Genomic DNA, 27,160 nt, shown 5'->3' with positions numbered 1-27,160 from the left:
CAATTCTACCGATAACTACTAACCTACAAAATTCTACAAAACACAAAAATACACAGGCACACACACTATTAACCATTAGAGTGATGATGCCACCTTATCATGTAGCTGCTGGAAAACTCCACTTAACAGTAATGCTAAGTCCTTATATGCTTGGTTACCTCTAAATACTAAATAACAGAATTTCTGTTAAGAATTTATGACTCGGGGTAAAGAATCTGCCTGCCAATGTAGGAGACATGGGTGCAATCCCTCGATTGGGAAGATCCCCTGGAGAAGGAACTGGCAATCCACTCCAGTATTCTTGCCTGGGAAATCCCATGGACAGAGAAGCCTGGCAGGCTACAGTCCATGGGGTCGTAAAAGAGTCGGACATAACTTAGCAACTAAACAACAAGAACATATAAAGTTACATTTTCCAAAAACAAAAATTTTATTTCTAAAAACAGAAATCATACCTCTCATACTCAAAAGAAGACATCTTTATTTCCTGGGATGGTAGCTGTCAGAAAAAAGCCAGTTAGACAGAAGCAGTACCAAGATGAGATGAGGGCACTCAACTCCACAGTCGATTCTGCTATTCAGTACTACCCCTGGGAGCACTTATTCCCATACACCATCGAACAATCAGAGGTGAGCGAAGTAAAAGCTCCACTTAAATAAAAACTGAATATTACCTGTAGAAAGCTTTTTTGGGGAAAAACCAACCCTGCAAGCACCAATATTAAGTCCTGGAAGAATAAAATAGCTATGCCAGTGAATAAGTGATGGCAGCATTGTATCCCGATGTACACCAAGGGGGTCAAACTAAAACTAAACAGGAATACCAAAAGAAAAACACAGTCACTTTAGAAATCCATTTATTCACAAATGATCTGTGCTGTCACAATGATAACAAATCTGAGTGTTACATACAGTCTCACCAGTTAGTGGTCTTATTAACACATGGGGTTCAGAATCAGACTTCTCAAACAGAAAGTAAGAAATCAGGATGAGACTAAGGAGTGAAGGAAAGACAGAGGCCATGGAGGGAGGAAAGCTGTGAGGGGGCAGGGATGAGAGGTGACAGTGAGGCTGGAGCTCCCTAGCAGAGAACATGGCAGGGCTGATGGGTGGGGCTAAGCAGAGGAGCCCCCGCCCTCTGCCGGTCTGCAGTAGAGGAGTGCCTTCTGTGGCTGACATTGTCCTGGGAAACTCTGCACAGTCCTGCTGATATCATCATTGTTCCAATTGCTGCTGCCCTGGGAAGTAAACAGAAAAGAGCCACAATACTGCAGCTCCATCAGTGGTATGGGAAGGCAAGGGTTAGGGTAGGGTGAAGGAACAGGAATTGAATAAGCATAAAAGGGACCAACCTCAGAAGAAAAAGGACAGATCAAAGTAAGAAGTTAAAACCTTTACCAGTTATCTTGCTTAAGTTAAAATTCTAAGTAGTAAAGGAACTGAAAGCAGGGTCTCAGATATTAATTTGTACACCCATGTCCACAGGGCATTCTTCACAACAGCCAAAAGGTGGAAGGAAACCAAGTGTCCACTGACGAAGAACTGGATAAACAAAATGCAGTACAATCGGCCCTCAACACATCCATGGATCCCACATCCGTGGAGTCAGTCAACTGTGGACCAAAAATATTCAGAAAGTTACGGAAAGGAAAACTTGAATTTACTGTGTGTCGGCAACTATTTACATGGCATTTACATTGTATTTGGTATTATAAGTAATTTAGAAATGATTTAAAGTATCCAGGATGGTATGTATAAGTTATATGCAAATACTATACCGTTTTATATAAGGGACTTGAGAATCCACAGATACAGAGGGAGGTCCTGGAACCAAGGGAAATTGAGGGATGACTGTATACACATCCAAAGGAATACTATTCATTCTTAAAAAGGAAGGAAGTCCCAACACATGCTACACATAGATAAAACTTGAGGGCATTATGTTAAGGAGAATAAGCCAGTCACAAAAATACGAATATTGTATGATTCCACTTATACGAGGTAGTCAAATCCATAGACATAGAAAGTAAAATGGTGGTTGCCGGGGGAGCAAGGGGAAAAGAAGAGTTTTTTAATGGGTACAGAGTTTCAGATTTGCAAGACAAAAAGGTTCTGGAGATATTTCACAAGATGAATATAATTAAAATTACTGAACTGTACACTTTTAAGTGGTTTAAGACTGTAAAGTTTATGCTCTGTTTTTTTTACCACAATGAAAAAGAAATTCTGGGTACTGATTAAAAGTTAGAGCATAAGAGGAAAGGAAAAATACAAACCTTCTAGAATTTGTTGATATTTGATCTAGGTGGAGAGATTAATAAGATCACATATCTATAATTCTCTTAAAGTATTAATACAAAAGAGTTTAAAGGCTGGGGCAAAATCAGTAGGTATATAAGAAATACTGCAAGGCTGAGCTCCAGTGGGCTTCAGAGGTACACTTCCAGAGAAGAGCTTTGGAAAGAGAGATAGATACTGTGAAAGATGAACAGGCATATGCTACAGGTACATGTTCTCCCCATGCCCAAAACTATCCTGGCTGACAGTGTGGTGATTGTGGACAACCATTAGACACCATGGCATCCTTGGGGAGCCACCCAGGGAAGTTATCACCCAATGTTCCACAGATGACACTTCTCCCTCAGCACCTTGTGAGGATGTTTAACTTCCAGTGCTTCCCAAGATCCACCTCAGGAGAAGTCAATTTGTCCACAGGAGGCATAGTTTCCAAAGCTGTCTACTGTGAACCTCTGAGAGATGTGAATTGAATTGAGCTTTAGGGTACCAAAGTAGAAGTTCTCAAATAGCTGAAAAGGAAAAATAAAAACCCAGAATGAGTATCCAAAGAAAATCACAGACAAAAATACTAAACATCAGATTCTCTTGTAAAAATCTCTTGCTATGTGTGTCCACAACAATCCCAACAAACCGCTTATGCTTTGTTTCTCAGTATTCTCATCTGAAAAATGATCCTAGAGAGCATGGATGGGAATGGGAGTGAGGTAAAAACAGCAACTCTTTGTCGACTGATTGAAAAGACTCCTCTGACAAAATGCACTAGAGAAAGAGGTCTGAGAAGCCAACTCCAAAGTGTGTCTATTGAGGAGACATGAGGAAGAACTTGTAACAAACATCCTGGGGCCATACCCTGATTCACACGGCCTAACAAAGCTGCTTCTATGGACTTTCAGTTACTGACCATGAGGAATGTTAAGTTTTGTTACAACCAGGATAAAATTTGATATAATACATTCCTCTACCTTATCAACAACGTTTATTAGAAACAGTGACTAAAATAAACATAAGATAAGGTTCCTGCCCTACAAATGATTTTGATAACCTAGTGAGGAGTTCAGAACACTCTCACACACAAAACAGCCAGGGAAACACTTCTATTGAATGATATAACAAGTACAAATGATAATGTTTATCAAAAACCTTTCATTAGACTTTGGATTCAAGCCAGCATCTTAAAGTAAATGCTCTTTACTACAATTCTTTATTTTAAAAGCTTTCAGCTTTGTCAGAGGAAGGGATGAGCCACACTCTGAGAAAGACCTACTCCTGTGATGAGCACATTTACAAGGCAGAATGCAAAATGACATCAGAATTCATCCCAAGAAAATTAAGCTACAATGCTTAGATAAGGAGTGTCAAAGAGCAAAGGGCTGCTCTTTTTCTGTTAGGATGCAAGAGTTGCTCTTTCTTAAATGTCAGCATGATCCCAAGAAAGCCTTTCAGTATGTGAACCAACAATGCTTGAGTAGAACCTAACGCTGAGACCTTTGCACACTAGCAAGTGACTGTCGTGTCTCTTCACTTATTTTTATACTCTCTCTACAGCCATGGACTTTAGCCATTGTCACCTTTTCTCTTCCTGCAATTAATGGCCTAGCAAAATGCCTGGGGTTCATTAAAGGCTAACTTTATAAAGCCCAGTAAATATTGATTCTTCAACATGACATCAACTTGACCCCAAAGATCTATTTAGAGGTTGTGTGCTGCATTGTCTTGTCTTTCAGAAAGGTGATCAGCTCTTGCCTGAATTGATTTACACAATTAACTTCTCTTCCTGGCTTTGGCAGCCTGTTCAAACCATATCTATCCTTTCATGTAAGAAAATACTGCCTGAAATGTTTATTTGCTAATCCCCTTTGCTGAACATTAATTTGAAGTGAAAACCACGTCAACAAGACTGACAGATTTGTAGCTTTACAAACTGAAGCCTTCTAGGTACAAAAAAGACATAACCAAATGGGCAATGAAAAACAAGACAAAAACAAAACTAAAAGGGAACTCATAATACTTCCAATGAGTTACTTTTTAGGGATTAGCAGCCCATGGTTCTCCTCTTTGTGCCTATGTTTCCATGTGATGGAGACACCACAGCTAGGAGCTGGAAGGTACTTATCTCTGACTTCACTTTGGCATGATTTGACAGGGAGATTTCTCATGCTTTAGGTTTGAAGCGAAGAGTAAATACAACTATAATGAAGTTAGCTGGGATGTGATTTCAATGAAGTCATTACAAAACTGAAACAGCAGACTGAACACAAATTCTCTTGCTTCTCTAAGGCAAGAGCAGTGGGTGGGAAGAGTGAAGTCAGTCTAAACTTTCAACAGGCCATGTGAGAGCTGTGGACAGACACCACCACCCACAATACAAGACCATAAAGGGCAAGGACTCAAAAAGATGAGCAAGTCAAAGTACCTTCCTTATAAACTGCAAAGCACTACTGAAAAGTAAATATTGCCTATGATGTTTATAACATCTCTCTGCTCTTTCTGAAGTGATGAAGTGAAGTGAAAGTCGCTCAGTCGTGTCCGACTCTTTGACCCCATGGACTATACAGTTCATGGAATTCTCCAGGCCAGAATACTGGAGTAGGTAGCCTTTCTCTCCTCCAGGGGATCTTCCCAACCCAGGGATTGAACCCAGGTCTCCCCCACTGCAGGCACTTTTTAAAACCTGTCCTTATTCTACCTTCATAGGTCGCCATCTTCTTCTACACCTGTGGTAACATCTTAATCAAATGAATTTCTTATCCAAAGTCCCTACTGCAGTGTAAAGCTTCATTTTGGCCTTTTCTGTCCCCATGTCCTTGTTCTCTCTGTGTATTTATGATGATTTAGTAACAACCTTTCATAGTTATTTTATTTTTAGCCATTGTTATATCTTCAGTCTTAAGCTTTTGTTTTAGTTCTGCCAATTATTTCTAGTGATTCATTGAAATATAAGCACTCTGAAAGAAGGGTATTTTATGTTCTTCAAAGCTGAATTCCACTATAGGCTCTAACTGTAGCCAGGAGACTGCATATGATCAATAAATATTTGTTGGATAAAATGACAACAAAAACAAATGTTTAAAATGTCTGTGTACTTTGTGTTGGAAAAGAGAAAACATGGCCTTGTTTAGACGGATATAAAGATTTTATTTATAGATCACCGCCTAGGAATCCTTGAGGACTTACTCAATGGTATTACTTCTAATTGTACCTCAACTGTAATTACTTGTGAAGAAAAAATTTATTAGTAACAGAAATTTCATATATTCTTTTAAATTTCTATGTTTCTTATTTTTCAAAGCCTGGTCTTGAATCAGAGTTTTGATCTGGAATGTCACTGAGCACCTGATGATGTGCATTTTCTTGCAAAGAGGCATATGACGTGGTGCTGTATCCCAGGCCATCTGGTTAGGGAGACGGGGTATGTGTCAGCAGAGAGGCATGTTGATGACATGGGTGTGTTCACCTTGTGACAAGTTATTGTGTTATGTATTCAATTAAAAAGTTTACCTAAAACAATATAGACAGTAAAGGTTAAGTGTGGGAGGAGAGGTACAGGCAATCAATAAATGCAACAGGAGGTAAGAAAACGATGGAGAGGGCTCGGTCTCTAGACAAGCCCTTTAGAAGAGACAGAAACTGAATTGGGCCTGGTAGCAGTCTAAGACTTAGAGAAGAGGAGGAGGGAGGGCAGCGTGAAGGCAGAAATGGGTCTGGAGGGTCAAGGAGATCAGATTAGATGTATCGAGGGTTCCTAAAAAGAGGCAGTGAGAAGCACTAAGGCTAGAGACATAAGGAAGGTGAATCACATTAAGGGTGGATCCTGAGGGTGAGATTCAGAAGTGAGACTTCATTCTAGATGGTGGGAACCACTGAAGGCTTCTGAGGAAGCTAGGGGCCCAGGATGAAAACCAAAGGAAATTAATCTGGGTGTGATATATATTGTGCTAACTGGGGAAAGGAACAAGAGAATAAAGAAAAGGAGACCAGAGTAGTATTTAAATTGTGACATACTGAGTGTCTCTTGACTAAAAAGTAGTAGTAGTGGGCCTAGAAAGATTGGAGCAGATGTGAAATACTATGAATGAAACACAGAACAGACTTTGTGATTTCTGGATATGAAGGAGGATACAGGAGACGAGAAAAGTCATGGATGACAGGGTAAAAGGTATGTGAGCGTACCAGTGATAGTAGCAGAACATTTCTGAGTGGGAGCGATTTTATAGGGAAAACAAAAACAATGCAGGTCTGTATCTTTAGCTGTGTGTCTCAAGCCCTTCTCCAGCCAAGGGTTTGCCTGGTATGCTCTGAGAATATAAATGAAAGGCACGAAATCTATAGCACAGTTAAGTGGAAGCACATTCCATAAAAAAACTTTACAACTGTTCATTTTTAAAAATTGAGTAGTAGTTCTCTATTAGGGAAATGAACTACTTGCATGATGTATTGCAAATATATTTTCCCCCAGTTTGTCATTTGTCTTTTGACTTTACTTATGGTGATTTTTACCATGTCAATTTAAACTTTTATAAATTCAAATATATCATAACAGGAGATTTTTAAAACAAAGTTACCTAATGCAAATATCATTATATATTAAAAGATCAAGGTGAACAACAAACATATAAGTGTTGACAATAACACTAATGAAATAAAGATCATAACAGCCAGAGTTTACTGAGTAACCATGCATGTCAGGCATTACACTTTGGGCTGTATGTGATTATCTGATGGCCTCCTTATTTTGGAGTTGAACGTGAAGTTTAAAAGGCTAAAGTAACTTGCCCAAGAATACAAAGCAAATAAACACTAGAAAACTGACATTCATAAAGTCTGAAAAAGGGAAAAAAAAGGAAACTAAGATTAAAACTCAGAACTTACATACAAACCAGAAACAGACCCATAGACATAGAAAACAAATGTCTGGTTACCAAAGAGGAAAGTGGGGGAGAGATAAGTTAGGAATTTGGGATTAACCTATACACACTGCTGCTGCTGCTGCTGCTAAGTCGCTTCAGTTGTGTCTGACTCTGTGCGACCCCATAGATGGCAGCCCACCAGGCTCCCTCGTCCCTGGGATTCTCCAGGCAAGAACACTGGAGTGGGTTGCCATTTCCTTCTCCAATGCATGAAAGTGAAAAGTGAAAGTGAAGTTGCTCAGTGGTGTCCGACTCTTAGCGACCCCATGGACTGCAGCCTACCAGGCTCCTCCATCCATGGGATTTTCCATGCAAGAGTACTGGAGTGGGTTGCCATTGCCTTCTCTGAACCTATACACACTATTATATATAAAATAGATAACCAACAAGGACCTACTGTCTAACACTGGGAACTATACTCAATAATCTGAAAAAATATATATATATATACATGTATGCACAAGTGAATCACTTTGCTGTATACCTGAAACAAACACAACATTGTAAATCAATCATACTTCAATTCCAGTGGTCATGTACGAATGTCAGAGTTGGACCATATAGAAGGCTGAGCGTAGAAGAATTGATGCTTTCAAACTGTGGTGCTAGAGAAGACTCTCAAGAGTCCCTTGGACAGCAAGGAGATCAAACCAATCAGTCCTAAAGGAAATCAACTCTGAATCAACTGGAAGGACTGATGCTGAAGCTGAAGCTCCAATACTTTGGCCACCTGATGCAAAGAACCAACTCACTGGAAAAGACCCTGATGCTGGGAAAGACTGAAGGCAGGAGGAGAAGGGGGTGATAGAGGAGGAGGTGGTTGGATGGCATCACCAATTCAATGGACATGAGTTTGAGCAAACTCCAGGAGATAGTGAGGGAAAGGGAAGCCTAAAGTACTGCAATTCATCAGGTTGCAAAGAGTTGGGCATGACTGAGGGACTGAACAATACTTTGATTAAAAAAAAAAAAGACTCCATGTTCATGGATTGGAACAATCAATATAGTGAAAATGAATATACTACCCAAAGCAATCTATAGATTCAATGCAATCCCTATCAAGCTACCAATGGTATTTTTCACAGAACTAGAACAAATAATTTCACAATTTGTATGGAAATAGAAAAAACCGTCAATAACCTTGAGAAAGAAGAATGGAACCAGAGGAATCAATCTGCCTGACTTCAGACTATATTACAAAGCTACAGTCATCAAGACAGTATGGTACTGGCACAAAGACAGAAATACAGATCAATGGAACAAAACATAAAACCCAGAGATAAATCCATGCTCCTGTGGACGCCTTATCTTTGACAAAGGAGGCAAGAATATACAATGGAGAAAAGACAATCTCTTTAAAAAAAGTGGTGCTGGCGAAACTGGTCAACTACCTGTAAAAGAATGAAACTAGAACACTTTCTAACACCATACACAAAAACAAACTCAAAATGGATTAAAGATCTAAACGTAAGACCAGAAACTATAAAACTCCTAGAGGAAAACAAAGGCAAAACATTCTCTGATATAAATCACAGCAGGATACTCTATGACCCACCTCCCAGAGTAACAGAAATAAAAGCAAAAATAAACAAATGGGACCTAATTAAACTTAAAAGCTTTTGCACAACAAAGGAAACTATAAGCAAGGTGAAAAGACAGCCTTCAGAATGGGAGAAAATAACAGCAAATGAAGCAACTGACAAAGAATTAATCTAAAAAAGATATAAGCAGCTCATGCAGCTTAATACCAGAAAAATAAATGACCCAATCAAAAGATAGGCCAAAGAACTAAACAGACATTTCTCCAAAGAAGACACACAGATGGCTAACAAACACATGAAAAGATGCTTAACATCACTCATTATCAGAGAAATGCAAATCAAAACCACAATGAGGTAACATCTCACAATGGTCAGAATGGCTGCTATCAGAAAGTCTACAAACAATAAATGCTGGAGAGGGTGTGGAGAAAAGGGAACTCTTACACTGTTGGTGGGAATGCAAACTAGTACAGTCACTATGGAGAACAGTGTGGAGATTCCTTAAAAAACTGGAAATAGCACTGCCATATGACCCACAACCCAGCAATCCCCCTGTGGGGCATACACACCCAAGAAACCAGAACTGAAAGAGACACGTGTACCCCAATGTTCATTGAAGCACTGCTTACAATAGCTAGGACATGGAAGCAACCTAGATGTCCATCAGCAGACAAATGGATAAGAAAGCTGTGGTACATATACACAATGGAATATTACTCAGCTATTAAAAAGAATGCATTTAAATCAGTTCTAATGAGGTGGATGAAACTGGAGCCTATTATACAGAGAGAAGTAAGTCACAAAGAAAAACACCAATACAGTATATTAACGCATATATATGGAATTTAGAAAGATGGTAACAATGACCCTATATGCAAGACAGCAAAAGAGACACAAATATAAAGAACAGACTTTTGGACTCTGTGGGAGAAGGTGAGGGTGGGATGATTTGAGAGAATAGCATTGAAACATGCATGTTACCATATGTGAAACAGATCACCAGTCCAAGTTCAATGCATGAAACACGGCACTCAAAGCCAGTGCACTGGGACAACCCTGAAGGATGGGATAGGGAGGGAGGTGGGAGGGGAGTTTAGGATGGGGGACACAAACTCCCATGGCTGATTCATGTCAATGTATGGCAAAAACCAGTACAATGTTATAAAGTAATTAGCCTCCAATTAAAAAAAAAAAAAAAAGACCCAAACTCAGGCAGCCTAACTCTAGAGTCTAAGCTCTTTAACCTGTACACTCTTTCCTAGTAGGTGAGATCCCTTAAAACCTGGCCCTGTTAAACTACAGACAGGAAGCTTGACTCACAAAACTCCCAAAGGCTGAGATGAACATATTCTTTCCTTGTTACTTCTACTTTCACTGTCATCTTTTATCTTGGACCTGGTTTAAGAATCAGTGGCTCTAGTTCAGCTGGAAGAATTTTAATTGAATTTTGGTTGAAAATAAGCCCAAATCAACTAAATGGCTCCATTTAATTAGGTACCTGAATGGAGAAGAAGAAAAAGCTTAAACTGCAAGTTTAGAAAAGAAAAGAGAAACTTGGTTGCTCCTTTTAGGCTAAGTAGTCCAAGAAGAGCAAAGTGATCTATTGTTTAGAAAATAAAAGACAGAACAGGAAAATTTTAAATTCAAAAAGAATTACAGCAAGGTATTTAAATCATGTTGAATTTTTTCTCTTCACTGTTGTTTTATAACAATTCCTTGGGGATTTTGAAACCTAAACCTTTTTCTTTCTGAAAACATTTCTCTCTGATGTGCACACACATAGAGCCCTGTTGTGCTCGAAGCCAGTATTTTTTAAAGTCTGCCATAAAGGAACAAAACTGAACAGCTGCACAAAACTACAAATATTTGGTGAGAAAATAAAAACGGAGTTTAAGACCGCCAATATTTGCAACATCACTTGTAAGTAATATGTACTAATTTGGACAATTTAAGAAGAAAATTTTAAACCTAAGTATGACATTTGAAAAATGTCAGCCATACAGTTGCTATCCTTTATTGACTACACTACTCACAGTTATCTTCAGAAAATTAAACAAAGTTTTCCTATTACCAAGTAAAGAGAGAAATGTGAACCACCAAGATGAAAACGTTTTTGGTCAAAACCAAAGCTTCCCTGATAGAATCTCAAGACCAAGGTCTAACCATCTTGCTGCCCCCTGCTCACATGATCTGTGAAGCCTACCATTTTTTAGTTTGTACATGGTTGTTTCCTAGGGAAAACACAGAAGGAATTATTATTTCTGGTAGTATAGTGGTACACACTGAAAGAAAGCAAATAGCAAGACTTCAGGGCTAATTGTGGTCATTTTTCCTTACACTCATTTCAGACCTTCTGCTCTTTCCTCTCAGGCTCCATGACACAACCATAAAATACCAGAAATAATTCCACATGTGATGAGGCTGAAAAGATGAGTCTGAAAATCTCAGTGAGAGGTGGGGAGGAGAGTAAAAAGGAACCTTCTCATATCTACAATCTGAAGCTACAGAACTGAATGAATGGCCAATCCTCAACAGCATGACAGACATGTTGGAGATCCCTGTTTATTGGACTTCCCAAATAAGACCCGCCCTCTTTCTTCAATCTTAGACAAAGTCGTGGCCACTCTCTTCAAAGATTTCTCCTTTAAGAAAATCTATTTCTTGTGCTAGGTAGACTCAGCGAGCTATCTGCTGTCTAATATGACTTCAAAAAGAAGAAACTCAGTTTTGAAGTCTAAAATGAAGATTCAAAATATGTAATTCCTGGTAAAAGAAATAAAAGCCAAAATGAAAAAATGGCATCTAATTAAACTTAAAAGCTTTGCATAACAAAGGAAATCAATGACAAAATGAAAAGAAAACCTAATGAATGGGACAAAGTATTTGCAAATGATATGGCTGATAAGGGGTTAATATCCAAAATAAATAAACAGCTCAGACACCTCAGTAACAACCAAAAACAAAAAAATTAAAGAATGGGCAGAAGACCTGAATAGACACTTTCCCAAAAAAGACATACAGATGACTAAAAAGCACATGAAAAGATGTTCAACATCATTCATTATTAGACAAATGAAATGCAGATGGAAACAACAATGAGATAACACCTCACACTTGTTAGAATGGCTATCATCAAAGAGTCAATAACAAATGCTGATGAGGATGTAGAGAAAAGGGAATCCTCCTACACTGCTGGTGGAAATGTAAACTGGTACAGTCACTATGTAAACTGGTACATCAGGCATGGAGGTTCTTTATAAAACTAAAACAGAATATGACCCCATCATTCCACTTCTGGGTATATATTTAAAAAAAATTTTTTAAACACCAATTCAAAAAAATACACGCACATTAATATTCATAGCAGCACTGTTACATAACAGCCAAGAAATGAAAGCAAAGTATCCATCAGTAGATGAATAAATAAAGAAGATGTGGTGTATCTAATATATATATATATACACATATACACACACATTCATACATATACACATATAAATATTTTTGTGTGTGTATATACAGGAATATTACTCTGCTATAAAAAAAGAATAAATTATGTCATTTGCAACAACGTGGATAAACCTAGAGAGCACTATGCTTAGCTTAAATATGTCAGGCAGAAAAAGACAAATATTATATGTTATCACTTATATATAAAATCTAAAAAATAAAACGAATATACACAGCAAAATAGAAACAGACTCACAGATATAGAAAACAGATCAGTGGATACCAGTGTGGAGAGGAAGAGGGAAGGGGCAAGATAGGGATATGAGATTAAGAGACACAAAATACTATGCAGAAAATAGATAAGCAACAAAGATATATCATACACTATAGGGAATCATAGCCATTACTTTGAAATAACTTTAAATGGAGTATAATCGATAAAAATATTGAATCACTCTGCTGCACACCTGAAACTAACATAATATTGTAAATCAACTATATATTTTTTTAAATGTAAGTCCTATGAAATTTATAGTCATTCTCGATATATGCGAGTTAAACTAACTCTTAGAACATAACCTGGTGCAACTGAAAATAATACTAGTATTCAATTAATGCAAGTATTTAGAAGGACAGAGTGGGTCCTGTTTCTCCCCCAACAAAGGATGATCTTCATTGTTTCCATGTATGGAAATTAGACTTTTGAAGCCTAAAACTCACAGGGATAGCAAATGCACACTACTTCGAAGTTTTCCCAGTGTTTTTCTTCTATAATCTGTTTTGCCAACTTCTATTTCTCACAATTACCTCCTGTTTACAGATAAAAGTAACGGTAATAATACCATTTTGTACTTAATAGTAATGCTCACCCACTTCCCTCCTTACCAGGGATGGTATGAGGATAAATGGAAGACAGTCTGACAAACACTTTGAGCTCTTTGGAAGGCACTCCTGCAGGAAGCCTTGCTGAGGCTAAATAACACCTTTCATCTAAGGATCTATAAGTATCTCACAAAGCCCAGATCATTAACCCTTCCAAAAATCACTGTGACATGAAGCAGAGCTCAGCATTACTATCCTCATTTAAAAGATAAGAAACAGAGACAGGCTAGGACCATTACCACTGTGCTATAAATTTAATAGTTTCTGGGACCAGGCCTAGAACACAGGCCAGTAGCAGGCCATGTCTACATGGCAGCATGCATTTGTCTGACAATCTGAATAACAAATCTGTACGAAAGAATGCTAAGTGGGGAAGAAGAACCATTTGTGGGCTATGGGTATGCAATCTGACAGAAAAGGAAGTGGTCACTTGGTTTTGTGGCCATGAAAGAGAAATAAGTAATGTGAAAAAACTTTAATCATAGCCCTTGGAGGATCCTAATTGAAAACAACAAAATAAATAATGGTATACTTCAGAAGTATTCTTCACCCAATTGGCCTCCAGGTACAATAATAAAAAGACTTTAGGCAGTAAACAGAAAGATGTGGACATCAGACTAAAAATATAAAAATTTGAAAAATACCACACAGCTTTTCATATGCTATATTGCTAATCTCATTTAAGAGTTAGGATCACAAATAAGTTTCTTTTCCCACAAGTTAAGTTTTGTTTCAAAGTCTTATTTGTTAAAATCCCCCAATTCTTAAAAAATGATTCTGAGTTTCTGTCAAGGAACCCAGCAATTCCAACTTGCAAACCTTCTTGTACCTTTCATTTTCCTTCTGGCTATGTGTGAGATTACTTCTGAAGAGAGCAAATATGAGAGATGCAAAGAGACAAGAAGGAGAATGATGATCCAACACCTCAGGTTCAAAACACCTTTCATCTACATAAAAAATATTCATACAGGCTGCATTCACATGGATTCTTTCTAAATCTTCATGGAAGAATACAATGGAGTCTATTCACACTGAGGTAAGCCATGTCCCTCCAAACACACACAAACATACACAACTTCACCTGAAAATCAAAGATAGAAACTTATTTTTTATTGAAGAGAGAAATCAAAACAGTTCTTAGGGCAAATGAGACATAAGTGCTTTCCTGTCAATAACCACACAGCTACTAGTCTCTCCCTCAATTTTTCCATCTTTACACAGGGACAACACCTTACAAGGATATTCTGCAGTTACAGGAAGATAAACTATCAGACGGTATTTTGAGCTCTATTATTGTCACTCACCAACTAAAACCTCCAATGCATCATCACAGGACAAAAAGCAGCTTCCTTAAAAAAATAAGAAAAGTCAAGTAGGAACTGATAGCTTACAGTCTCTGCAGTCATCAACTGGCCTCATGGGGCTGTAATATTTTTAAAGAATGGAGGAGAAACATCTACTTCAGAATAAAAGCCAACGTGGCTGTTAGGTGGCTATTCTCCCAGTCTTCTCCAAATATAGCCCCAACTCCACCTCAGATACCACATCTAATCTGAAATCTGAGACTGCAGTAATCAGTGGTGAGACAGCCAATAATAACAGCTAATAACAGCCAATAAAAATGGGACATAATGTATTTCCAGAAGGCCAGGGGCACCTCACAGCCAAGGAACAAGTCAAGGCCAGTCTGCGTGAGAAGTAATCCTTATCATCAACTACCTCGGTAATCAGAGGACTCAGCCACGATTTTCCAACCTATCAGCACATCACTCCTGCTTTGGGCACCTCCATTACATCAGTACCAAAAAGCTTGCATGTCACCAGAGCCGAAGTCTCATCTCCACTGACTTCAATGGCATGGGAATGTCATCAGGCTGTGCACACAGAATAGGAACATGAACTTCCCTCATTGATTCTGCTCTCCCAAACCATGTGCCTGTCTTGGCTGCAGTGAGCATGAGGAATGTTATGAGGAGCCTGACCTGAGGAGCCGCCAGGCAGAAGCCAGACAAACAGCCAAGGAATGAAGGCTTTAAAACCTCCTTCAAATAATTTCGCAGGGTTGCACTTCTGGATGTGTGGCCTGGGCCTCACTGCTGACGTGAGGATTATCAAGTTTAAGACTCAGCTGGTAAGGTCAAATGACCTATTAAGAGAGTGAATTAAAACCATTCTAGACAAACAGAATGCCAGGCAGTTCTGCTGAGCACCTCAATACTCAAAATGCCAAGGGACTTCCCCTCCCCTCCCTTCCCTTTTCGGTTTTTGAAAGTAGCAAGAAAAAAAATGTGGGGTGGAGGTAGGAGGCAGGAAGAGAGAAGAGGCTGTGCTGACACGGCTGAAGAACCCGAACTCATCTCAGCACACACCAGCACGCTCTGCCAGTTTCCACAGCAGCATGCAGAATTAGCATCAGAGAGAGGCTGCTGGGAGTCAGTTTGCTGCAAAATTACTTCCGGAGAAAGCCTTGCCTTCAGGCATGGATATTATTGCTTCTTCAGAGCAAAACTGCCCCAGGTGGCTGCTGGCGAGCAGGAACTCTTCAATGCCCTACGCTGGTGCCCACCAACCCTAAGGGCAGATGCCCTTTCAGAATCTAGCTTGTTTCCACAGATAAATTCCTTCCCTCAGAAGGTGGCCGCCTAATGCTCATTCAAATGTGTTACCACTCTTACTTTCAGCTTGGTCATCTTCCCTCAGGGACTACTCATAACTGTCCCTCAAACAACAGCAACAGGAGGTAAGTGTTTGATCTTTGTATCATACATATCATACAGGAGAAAGGAAGTGCCAGTCAGCAGAAAGGGGCAGAGATGATTTCTGCTCAGCCTGGGGGTTCTCTGGGCAAGTGGCTTCAGGCTAGCAGGGCACAAAGATGCTGACTATTGTGTCAAGTGACAAACTCGGAAAAAGAACAATGAGATGGGAGAAAAGGTCATCAGGTGCAGCCACCTCCACTCCAACTTTTCCAATGACAGGACAGCAATCAGAAGAGTTTAAAGAGCAAATCAGAGGCCCCTTGGCAACATCAGGCACTGGCAAGAGTATATATACATATAAATAAGAGCTGTCCAAAAAATAGCTGGGTTTGAAATGCTTCCTTGGAAGATGGGAGAGAGGTTGCCACATGTTATCTTAGATTTTCAACTAAATCATCTTATCTTATTAGACAACAAAACATGAAATATTCTGTCCTCTGTCAGGACCATAGGAAACCTGCTTTCAGTAGCACCGATGCAACATTATCTACTATGACACACTCTTATCTGTAATCCAGTCCAGATGGCCTCCTTCCCTTCTGCAAAGGTGTGGGCTAAACGCCAAATAAGCAAAAGGCCTTGGGAAAGGCCTTCCCACCCTGCCGACACACTTCAGGAGTTGCAAGATCTCTACAATTTAAGGAACTGGTATCAAAAATTTTTTTTTTTTTTGGTATCAATGTTTTAACTTACAACTGAGAGAACAAACTTTGAACTAGAGTTCTGAATGATTTATATTTTGTTTTTCTACTTTTATTTTGTAATAGTAATGTTCACCTATGAGCATTAATTCTAAAATTGCTTCATCACTGAGATATGGGAAAGAGGACATTATTTCTTAAGAAACCATCACAGTTTCATGGCAGCATGAACTTCACTCTCGTTTCTTTATCTCTTTCCATGATGTCCTCCAACATTCGGAGTAACACTTAGACATTTGCTGGCACCAAGCCACCTAATCTAACATGGTTTCATTTGGCTTGGTCTCTAAACAATAGGCTGGCTCAAAAAAGACAGGGCCCTGTCACTGTCTCTAGGTACAGATTTATCCTGGTTTCTTGTGGTTCAGTTGCCAAGTTGTGTCCGACTCTTTGAGACCCCATGAACTATAGCACACCAGGCTCCTCTGTCCTCCACTATCTCCCAGAGTTTGCACAAATTTATATCCATTGAGTTGGTGATGCTATTAATAACTAACCATCTTATCCTCTGCTGCCCTCTTCTCCTTTTGCCTTTAATCTTTCCCAGCATCAGATTCTTTGCAGTGTGTTTATACTGTAGCTAAAAAACCACAGTGGAATATATAATACATGCCCATATAATGCACAAAATGGAATATTATATAGGCATGTAAACATATAGTGGAATATTCAGTTCAGTTCAGTGGAATATTAGTCAGTCTTAAAAAGAAACTAGATCTTGATACATGCTACAATGTGGATGAAACTTGGAAATATTATAGGATTGAAACAAACCAGAAACAAGGAAAACATTGTATAATTCCACTCATATGCAGTACATATAGGAGCCAAATTCACAGAGACAGAAAGCAGAATAATGAGTGCTAAGGGCAGAGGGGAGAATAAAGTTACTGTTTAATGGGTATAGAGTTTCAACTTGGGATGATCCAGTTCTGAAGCTAGGTGGTAGTGATGGTTATACGACAATGTGATGGGGTTATTAATGCCACTGAATTATATACCTAAAGTGGTTAACATGGTGAATCTTATTTATATTTTACCACAACTAAAAAAACCCACAAAACTCAATGGATCCAAGTGAATCATAACCTAACTCCCTTCATTTGTGAAGTACACCCAAAATTTTATACTAGACCCCTAGAAATGAATATATAAAAGAGATGAATATTTCCCACAATAATAACAAGTACACTGTTCAAAGAGTTCACAGCAATGGGATCAGAGAGACCAACTGAATATCTGTCCCCATCTCCCAGAAATACAGCAAACAGTAGCTTAGCGTTTTGCTAAGGAGGAGGGGTTCAATCCATGAGGAGGGATTCAATAAAGTATTTTTCATTCTTTTTTTTTTTTTTAAATATATATTTATTTATTTATTTGACTGCATGAGGTCTTAGTTACAGCACATGGGATCTTGTTCCCTGACCAGGGTTTGAACCCGGGCCCCCTGCATTGGAAGCACAGAGTCTTAGCCACTGAACCACCAGGGAAGTCCCAGTATTTTTCATTCTGATAAAAAACTGAAATTATTTTAAGAAAAGTAATTTTAACCACATAATTACTTTCTACTGTCATTGTCTTTTCCTATTTCTTCCAGGTTAGGCCTTCCAAACCTATCATTCCCTGCCTGAGCCAAGGCAAGGCATGAAGTATCCCAGAACCACTGCAAAGATGAACAGCCAATAAACAGAAATTCAAAAGAGAGTGAAGGGAGGAAAAAGCATCTTGTATAAACAGACAGCAACAGACCAGAGAGGGTGCGTCTTTCTAGAATGGATGTTGGCTCTGTCAAAAACCAGCTAACAGCTTGTTTTCCAGTTTCATTTTAACAATGGTTTTGCCTCACTGACAGTCATATTTTTGGATGCCCTCATTAGTGTTTTAAGACTTCACTTTCCAGGCAAAGTGACACATGAAACAAACTCAGAAGATACGTTTTGGTGAAATCCTACTTGGATTTGAATTGTCCCCCTGCCCCCAACCCAATAATCTAAAACAAGAAATGTACCAAACCAAATTGAAGTGCTTCAAATTGTACTTTTCCTTATATATCTGATGCTCCAAGCAGAAGTCTTTTAGATTTTTAACATAAAATACATTATTTCTATTACTAGCAAAATATGAAAAGCCCCTAATGATTTCTTATATCTCCCATTTGCTTAAGTTTCATTCTGTAATCATCAAGAATGAAGGCTGAGCCACACTTTATCACTAACACAGCAAAGCAAGAGCGGCCATATTTTGGCAAGGTGTCTTATCACAGGTTCCTTCCTATATGTCACATTTTCCTGATAGTCATGCTAGTAATGTATTTGGGACTGATTTACTTAAAAGTTCACTGGCATTTATTTTTCATTCAATACTTTTTATTAATACACTCTGCAATAAGGCATAAAAGAAAACTGCGAAAGAAATCATGTTCATGTTTCAAGTCAATCAGTGTAGGGTTAGGGTTAGGGTTAGGGTACACCATGGGCTTCCCTGGTGGCTGGGGCACTAGACAACCTGCCTGCAATGAGGGAGGCCCGGGCTCCACCCCTGGGCCAGAAAAAACCCCTGCAGAAGGGAATGGCTACCCACTCCAGTGTTCCTGCCTGGAAAATTCCATGGACAGAGGAGCCTGGTGGGCTACAGTACATGGGGTCGCAAAGAGTTGGACACGACTGAGTGACTAATACTTTCACTTTTTCACTTTCTCAAAGAAACACAAGACTAATTTTGGATGTATTTTAAAATAAAAGAAATTTAAGTGTAAATTCAAAATCAATATTATTAATATCAGCTGAACTCTGCTGATGTGAATAAAATTACAATCAAATTTAATTGAAAAATAAACTTATCAACAGAGGATTGTGAGGTACTCTGGGCTCTCTTTTCTGGAATTTAGTAAACTAATTTTTAAAAATATTTGCTAGAGCGGCGGCTGCGGACCGGAGAGCGCGCGGTCTGGCCAGACGGGATGAGCGGAGCCGGGGCGGCCGGCTCCGTGCGCGGGCTGCGGGTGGACGGGCTGCCTCCGCTGCCCAAGAGCCTGAGCGGGCTGCTGCACTCGGCGTCGGGCGGCGGCGCGTCGGGGGGTTGGCGGCACCTGGAGAGGTTGTACGCGCAGAAGTCGCGCATCCAGGACGAGCTGAGCCGCGGGAGCGCGGGAGGCGGCGGGGCGCGGGCGGCGGTGCTGCCCGCCAAGCCCCCCAATCTGGACGCCGCGCTGGCCCTGTTGCGCAAGGAGATGGTTGGCCTCCGACAGCTGGACATGTCCTTGCTCTGCCAGTTGTATAGCCTCTATGAGTCCATCCAGGAGTACAAGGGAGCCTGCCAGGCAGCGGCCAGCCCAGACGGCACTTACGCTCTGGAGAACGGCTTCTTCGACGAAGAGGACGAATATTTCCAGGAGCAGAACTCCCTCCAGGATGGGAGGGAGCGAGGCCCCCCGAGGGACCTGACGCTGCCTGTCTCCCCACTCCCCGGTGGTGACTGGATCCTGGAGTCCCTCTAATGGATGACATCCACTGTCAGCACGGGCTTCTCCTCTGTGGACGGTCCTCAGGCCTGTGGGACCGGTGCTGCCAGCTTAATTTGCAGGCGGGGAGATGTGCCTGGGCGTGGGGGCTGTGGTCTGTTTGGAGGGCCACTTTCTGCTGAGTGATCTGGAGGTGCTCAGCCGTCTCCTCACGCCCTGGTCCTGAGACCCTGTGGCCAAGGGTTTATACTGAGAGAGTAACGAGAGGATCGGTGGAGAAGACCTCCCGTATTCTGGGCAAGATGAAACAACTTGTATGTAGCTAGTTACTTTTCTATTGGTGGGGTTTGCCTCCAGTTTGCAGTGTGTGAGCTCATATTTCACTGCTGCCCTTCCTCAGGACCTTCTGCGGCCTTTCTTGCTGTTTCATGAGCTTCGAAGCCACTTGGTTGAGCTTTATTTATTTGTGAGCTGCATTACTAATTGTCCAGGGGACTCAGTAAAAAGACTGTACTGAGAAAGTAAACCTTTCAGGCCACACCAATCAAGAGACTTGCATTCTCTGAACCTGTCCAAATAGTTTGTGTCATTCTCTGTGCATCAGAGATGAATGGAAGACAGTACAGAGATACCTCGAGCTGGGGAACAAAACTGGGGCAAGCGATGTGTTGTATCTGTCACTGTAAGGTGGTGAACGTTTTTGGTTTTAAAGATTCTGGGTGTATGTTAGCTATATAGTATGTTAGAAAGCAAACTCTTCCACTCAGAACAGTGACCACCTGAAGCCTTACTATATTTATTAAAATCTTTTATGAACAACTTTACACTTTGTAGGTTAAAAGTAAAGATAAAAGGCTAAAAAAAAAAAAAATTTGCTAGAAAACAGTTAACAAAAATGCAATAGGATTGACTGCTGTTAACTAAATACTTATGACATAAATAATGTATCTTGAGGGTCTATTAAATATGAGCATCATATCTAATCATAAAGCAGAAAGGACATTGGGTAAATTAAAAAAAAAAAAACATGTAAACTAAATACTAACCTTTAAGACAGGGGTCAGCAAACTTTTTCCATAAAGGATCAAGTTGCTGTTGTTGTTCACTCGCTAAGTCATGTCTGGCTCTTTTGCAACCCCATGGACTGTATGTAGCCCCCCCAGACTCCTCTGTCCATGGGATTTCCCAGGCAAGAATACTAGAGTGGGTTGCTACTTCCTTCTCAAAGGGATCTTCCAGATCCAGGGATCAAATCCAAGTCTCTGCATTACAGGCAGATTCTTTAGCACCTGGGAAGTCCCATACATGTATAAACATATATACAAAGGATTAAATAGCCATACTCCATCGTCACAACTACTTAACTATGGCACTGTGGCACAAACGCAGTCAGTGGATAGATAAGGGAAGATTGCTGTGCTCCAATAAAATTTTACTTAGAGTCCCTGATATTAGAATTTCATATAATTTTTACATGTCATGAAATATTATTCTTTTAATTTTTTTCAACCATTAAGAAAATAGAAACACTATTCATAGTTTGAGGGCCACATAACAAAACAGGTAACAGGCCAAATTTGGTCCTTAGACCATAGCTTGCTGACTCCTGAGAGTTTACAATTTCAAGTATGGGGCAAAAAACACTCTCTTCATCAAACAAAACCTTTTTCTTTTCTTTTTTGAAAAGAAAAATCAACAGAAATTTATAGGCTTCTGATCTCTCTAGAAAACAGTTTTAGCTTTCTGAATGCTTGCCAGCACAAGAGCCATGGCTAAGCACTGACCAGTCTCGGCACAAAGGAAGGGGTGGAGGGAAGGCACCGACCGCGATGGTCCTCACCACTGTACGGGAGGTGACATCTGGACGGGACTTTGAAGAATGAGTAGGATTTGGGTAGAACAAGACTGCAGTAAAAGAAAAAGAGATAAGGACAAAACTTCAGGAACTAGCCATATAAGCCAATGAATTTAAAAAAAAAAGCAGATCCAGAAAAAGGGAAAAAACCAGCAGAACCAATTGCCAGGGAAGCCAAGAGAAGAGAACATTTGAAAGAGAAAAGGGTTTAAAACTCTCAATGTGGTTACTGAGAAAAAATAAAAGTAGGTCAAGGCACGGGACAAATGGGGGCTGTTGGTGACTTTTTTATCCTGCTGTTGCAGTGTAATGATAGAGCTGACAGATAGGTTTCATGGAATTAAACAGGGAATAGCCTGAAAGGGATGCTGGTGGGAAGAATGGCTTTATAGAGATATACACTATTTTCTTAAATAAAACAAACAAAAAACATTTTAGTGAAAGTTGCATCTTTCACTTTCACTACCTTATTAGTAGCTTGCTCAATATGAAACATCCTAATCAGGAAGTTGTTTCCTACATTAAATTCTAATACCCTTTGAAATCAAACAGGCCAAATTTTATGGTAAGATCAAGAATTAATAAAAGTTGCATCTATCTTAAATGCTAGAACAAAACACAGGAAAGACTTCAACAAATTTTCTTTAAAAAAAAAAATAACATAACTATAACAAATGATAATGTCCCATTTCCCTTCTGTCTTTCCTTGCTTTCTTTTTTTAGTTTAAAAAATTTTGTATGTTGATGAAGTTTCAGTCTTGCAGAAAGCTACAAAAACTGTAAAAAGAATTCCTGGATACCTTTTATCCATTTTTTTTTTTTTTAAATAACTTAAAACATTCTTCTGTTGACTTCCTGGTTTTTGTCCTTTGTAATGTGGATACTGCCAACGAATTCTGGACATTCAATTTAAAAAGTGTTGGGGTCTAAATAGTTTAGTTAATGCTGTCCATGATTCAGTCACAAGTTGTAGGAAAGAAAAGTGCAATATAAGCTCACTCAACAAAACTGGAATTCACTTGGCTTCTTTAATTTGTAGGTTGATGTCTGTCATCAGCTTTGGCCCATTCTCTCTCTCCTCTCCTTCTGGGATTCAAATTAAATGTGTGTTAGATCTTCTCATTCTCTCTTATATGCCTCTTTTTCTCTTATCTGTAATTTTTACTTTTCCTCTCTGCAAATGTAACATGCTGGATCATATTTTCTGATATAATTTCTAGGTCACTATTTCGCTCTGCAGCCGTATCTAATTTGCTGCCAAATCCACCCACTGAACTCTTAAGTTCACTTACACAGTTTCATAGTTCTAGTATCATAGTTCTAGCATTTCACAGTTCTAGTATTTCCACTTGGTTCTTTTCCAAAACTGCTACATCACTTTTTCTTTGCAATAGTTTCCAGTTACCTGATTACAAAAAAGTTATTTTTAGCCAAAGTCTGATGATAATTCTATTATTTCATGTCTATGAGTTCTGGATGTCTGTTTGCTCATGGTGGGTAATTTCCTCATATGTCTAGTTATTTGTGTGTTGGCCATTTGGGGGGCAAAAATTCTTTGGAAGAATATTTTTAAGCAGAAAGTGATGGGACTTTCTTCCAGTGAGTTTTTTTTTTTCCTTTACTATTGCCAAGTCCCTGGAAACACTACCGGTCCTGAGGCTCTTTCACCCAACTTCAAGACTCCAAGGTCTATTCTCTCCCCTTAAGAATCCTAACAGTTAATTTTTGCACTGTTTGAGGATCCTCTTCGTTAGATTTTTTTCCCCTCATATTTTCTATCTCTCTCCATATTGTCAGAGATTTCCTTGACATTATTTTCTAAACCTTAATTGAATATATACATATGTGGGTATATATGTTACTTCTGTGAACTCTCTTCTGACAGAAACCTTTTCCACAGCATCTTGTTTTTATTTTCCAAGTGAAATTCTTCCGAAAGTTGTACACTTGTTCCTCTAACAAGTTGCCTATTTTACATGATTGTCAAGAACGATGTGATTGCTTTCAATGCTATGGATAAAAGCTATTAAAAATATGTCCAAGCACAGTGAATTTAGTAAGTGTCCACAGTGTATAAGCATGAACAGCTTAAAGAGAAAGTGGCATCTGCGTAGTGATTTTATTTAAATAAAATTAAAATTTCAAGTCACAGAAATATCAGGTAGCAAAAATGACACCATAGCTGTGGTGGTAATGAGAGATAGCAACTTCTTTCTAAATTCAATTTGCTGTTATTAATACTGATGTAATAGTGTAATGAAACATTTAGTGATAGATTTTCAAGGACAGGCTTTCTGAAAAAGGTAAGTTTGAGGGAAAACTTCTAAAGAAGAACCACAAGACTAAGAAGTAATTTTTAAGAACAGTATGTAATATGGCTTAGTATTGAATTGGATAATAAAAAACACAATATTTTTTTCTTCCTCAGAAATAATATACTTTCTAAATGCTTGTCTTCCTTTGTAGTCATTAATATATTCTTAAAAAAATCATGACCGAGTTCTCAATCTAATCTCTCTTCCCTTGAAAGAATAAAAATGAATTCCTCTTGTCAATATTCTTGTAATACTCCGAAACAAAGTAATCACTGAAAACAAACCTCTTCACTAACAGTGTTTAGGAACTTAATTGTGCCTTTGTTACCTTAGGACAAACAGACTACAGAGTTGGCCAGGGAGGGGCATGTGAGGCACATTCTGCTTTTTGACCTTGGTAGTAGTTACATTGTTCACTTTATGATTATTTGTTTAAAAGTACATATATGTTTATGCACTTTTACCAAGAGAATAAATAGCATGCGTTTTTAAACATCTTCCTTATAGAAACTTCCCTAAGTAAAAAAATTAAATAAAGCTCTCATTTAAATGCATTCATTCTACTGTCCTCTTAAATACTTTAAGAGCCAGAGATGGAAAAAGAGCAAAACTGAATGAAATACTTGAGTCACTCTTATTTACATCTTTCAAGAAAACTCTCAATGTAGCTAGCTAGATTTAAAACATATTCTCAGGTAAAGTACTATTAAATATTAATATAGTAAAATACTGCCAATTCCCTCTTTCTCTAAATTTAAATATTCTTATATATAAAATGGAAACATATGTGCTTTTTACTTGGTTTATATGCTCCAGGATTTTTAAGTATCTAAAGAAATGGCACTTTTGTCCTTTGCTTTTGGACCTACTTTCTGCTGCTGCTGCTGCTGCTAAGTCGCTTCAGTCGTGTCCAACTCTGTACGATCCCATGGACAGCAGCCCACCAGGCTCCTCTCCAGGCAAGAATACTGGAGTGGGTTGCCATTTCCTTCTCCAGCACTTTCTATTCCTTCCCAAATATATTACTGTGGCTTTATTTGTACCAAATCATCTGTGGAGAGTACAACCTAGGGCTCTAATGTCTCCTCTTCACCCTGTAGTTAGAAGCTATGCTTTTAAACAATTACTACTGCACCCCTATTCAATCTGCTGAGAGCATAGTCTTGGAATACTGATTCAACTGCATAAGGGCATTTCATAGGTCCCCCAAACAAGACTGCCATTAAGACCACTTCTCCCTCCAGAAGCTGGCAGTCAATGACCATCCTACTTCTAGCTAGTGAGGGAGCAGTTATTTCCTGGCAGAATGTTTTTAGGTCAGCATGATTTCTCCATTTACAAGCTTATCACTGCATTACAGATAAACAAACCGCATCTTTGCTTCTATCTCTTAGATGAGAAATGGAAACTCTGACAGGACACTATCCTATTAATGAGGCCGAGGTCGTCTTCACTCGCATGTACATCCTCCTTTCAGAGCTGTCAGTCTTTCATAAAAAACTACCATTACTAAATACATTCCTTTTCTGGTTTGAAAAACACAAGGGAATGATTCTCTAGTTGTCAGTTCTTCTTTCAAAGTCCTTCTTAGAATAATAAAATTCTTATTTTAACTAGGAATAATCAGATGCTAGTCTATAACAGCTGCAAAAATTCTCAAAAGAGCTATACAAAAGAAAAACATGGCTTCTACCTCCAAAAGTCATTGGAGATCTTTTTTTTTCTTATTAAGGCATCCAGAACACATAATATTACACTGAGTCAAAAGGACCAATTCTCTTCATGGAGTAGAATAGCAATTGCCTGTTACTCATTAAATTCTTACAGCAATGAGCAATGACTTGCATTCTCGTTTTGTTTCTCTTTGAATAGCAGATGAAGTTGATTTTTTTCCAAGGCTGCTTCCCATCACCAGCATTCCTGATCCTTGACCTGTGTAGCTGTTAATATGCTGCACACATATACTTGGGCTCCTTAACAACCAATGCAGTTAACCTTTCTGTTTACTCCAAGTCAGTTCCTATTTTGTTAGTGAAAGTAATTTTCTTTTCCTTTCTGAACATAATAATTATATCTGCTACAAAAACTACATATATAATCCACTGGTTTTTTTAATTTCTTGCTTGTTTTTTTTTGCCAAGGGATTCAGGGGCCATGTGTTTTCATATTCTAATTGAGAAAGACTTGTAATTCCAAAAAAGTGTGCTGCTATAGCTACTTTATAAATATAGCTATTACTCTTATATGTCTGAGGAATTAGTGTTGGATGCTACATTTTATCTTTTTTCTCAAAGAAAAGTTAATTCCTTTGATTAAATATAAGTGAAAGATTATATTTTCTGGAACTAATGATTAAAAAGTAATATATTAGAAATTCTATCAAAAGATATTTTGTTACAACTACCTGTGTTCAAAGGTACTTCTCTTCGTCCATCTCATAATCTGCTCCCATCATTTTATACTGTAATTACCTATTAATCTGCTGTATCTCTCAGAGATAGGAAGCTCCTGGAAGGTAGGGAATGTATCATAATGGCTGTTTTATCTGCAGAGCACATGGTCTGACAGATAGCTAGTGCTATCTGGTGCTAGTACTACATACTCTTCAAAAGTCTAATTGTTAATTAGCCAGTTTTAGACTAACTGGCACACCCACTGCCCCAACATTTATGTCCAGTCAGGTATTATCATATTTCAAACAGAGAGGTCCACTTTCAAGTATCTACTGATCTCTGCCTAAACACTGAGCATCTTTATGAAGAAGACAGAAAAGCTAATTTGTGAGTTTTAAATCTTTTTTTTCTGATTCAAACTCTGCTACTATCTAGCAGTAACCTGCAAGTCACTTTAACCATATTGGATCTTGCACCTTTAGAGAGTAAAATGAGGAACTGGACTAAATAGTTTGCAAGAACCTAGTTGGGCCCAGTTCTAAAACTCCAATTAGGCATTAAACACTAAGGGTACAACTATTACAGCAAGCTTCGTCAAC

General features: G+C 38.9%; 2 protein-coding genes and 1 non-coding gene across 9 annotated transcripts in view; 1 reads left to right on the top strand and 2 right to left on the bottom strand.

Annotated features, from left to right (window-relative positions):
• Window positions 1-840: 840 nt before the first annotated feature.
• ASCC1 (activating signal cointegrator 1 complex subunit 1) overlaps window positions 841-27,160 on the bottom strand; it is a 102,487-nt gene continuing 76,167 nt past the window's right edge. For 2 of the 7 annotated variants that reach the window (XM_043476643.1, XM_043476644.1), the window contains exons 10-11: window positions 2,649-2,807; window positions 841-1,613 (exon numbers count right to left, since the gene is read on the bottom strand). In XM_043476643.1, coding sequence (XP_043332578.1) covers window positions 2,691-2,807 — 117 coding nt within the window. In that variant the 3' untranslated portion in view covers window positions 841-1,613; window positions 2,649-2,690. Of the gene's footprint in view, window positions 2,808-21,838; window positions 21,904-27,160 lie in introns of all 7 variants that reach the window. The other 5 variants (XR_006270869.1, XR_006270870.1, XM_043476647.1 and 2 more) reach the window with 5 other exon arrangements.
• Window positions 17,956-18,028, bottom strand: TRNAG-UCC. Its single transcript has one exon. It is a non-coding gene; the product is annotated as a tRNA-Gly (tRNA).
• On the top strand, window positions 19,461-20,821 carry LOC122446427 (protein FAM89A-like). The gene has a single exon (XM_043476649.1). It carries the CDS (start codon window positions 19,498-19,500, stop codon window positions 20,032-20,034), a length of 537 nt encoding a protein of 178 aa, XP_043332584.1. The 5' UTR covers window positions 19,461-19,497; the 3' UTR covers window positions 20,035-20,821.

Source organism: Cervus canadensis, chromosome 8 (genome assembly GCF_019320065.1).
Source record: "Cervus canadensis isolate Bull #8, Minnesota chromosome 8, ASM1932006v1, whole genome shotgun sequence".
NCBI classification, from domain to species: Eukaryota; Metazoa; Chordata; class Mammalia; order Artiodactyla; family Cervidae; genus Cervus; species Cervus canadensis.
Note: the sequence above shows the minus strand (reverse complement) of the source record. Positions and strands in the feature narration are given on the sequence as shown.

Coding starts and splice junctions, on each gene's coding strand:
- LOC122446427 (XM_043476649.1), top strand. CDS start 19,498: ATGAGCGGAGCCGGGGCGGCCGGCTCCGTGCGCGGGCTGCGGGTGGAC.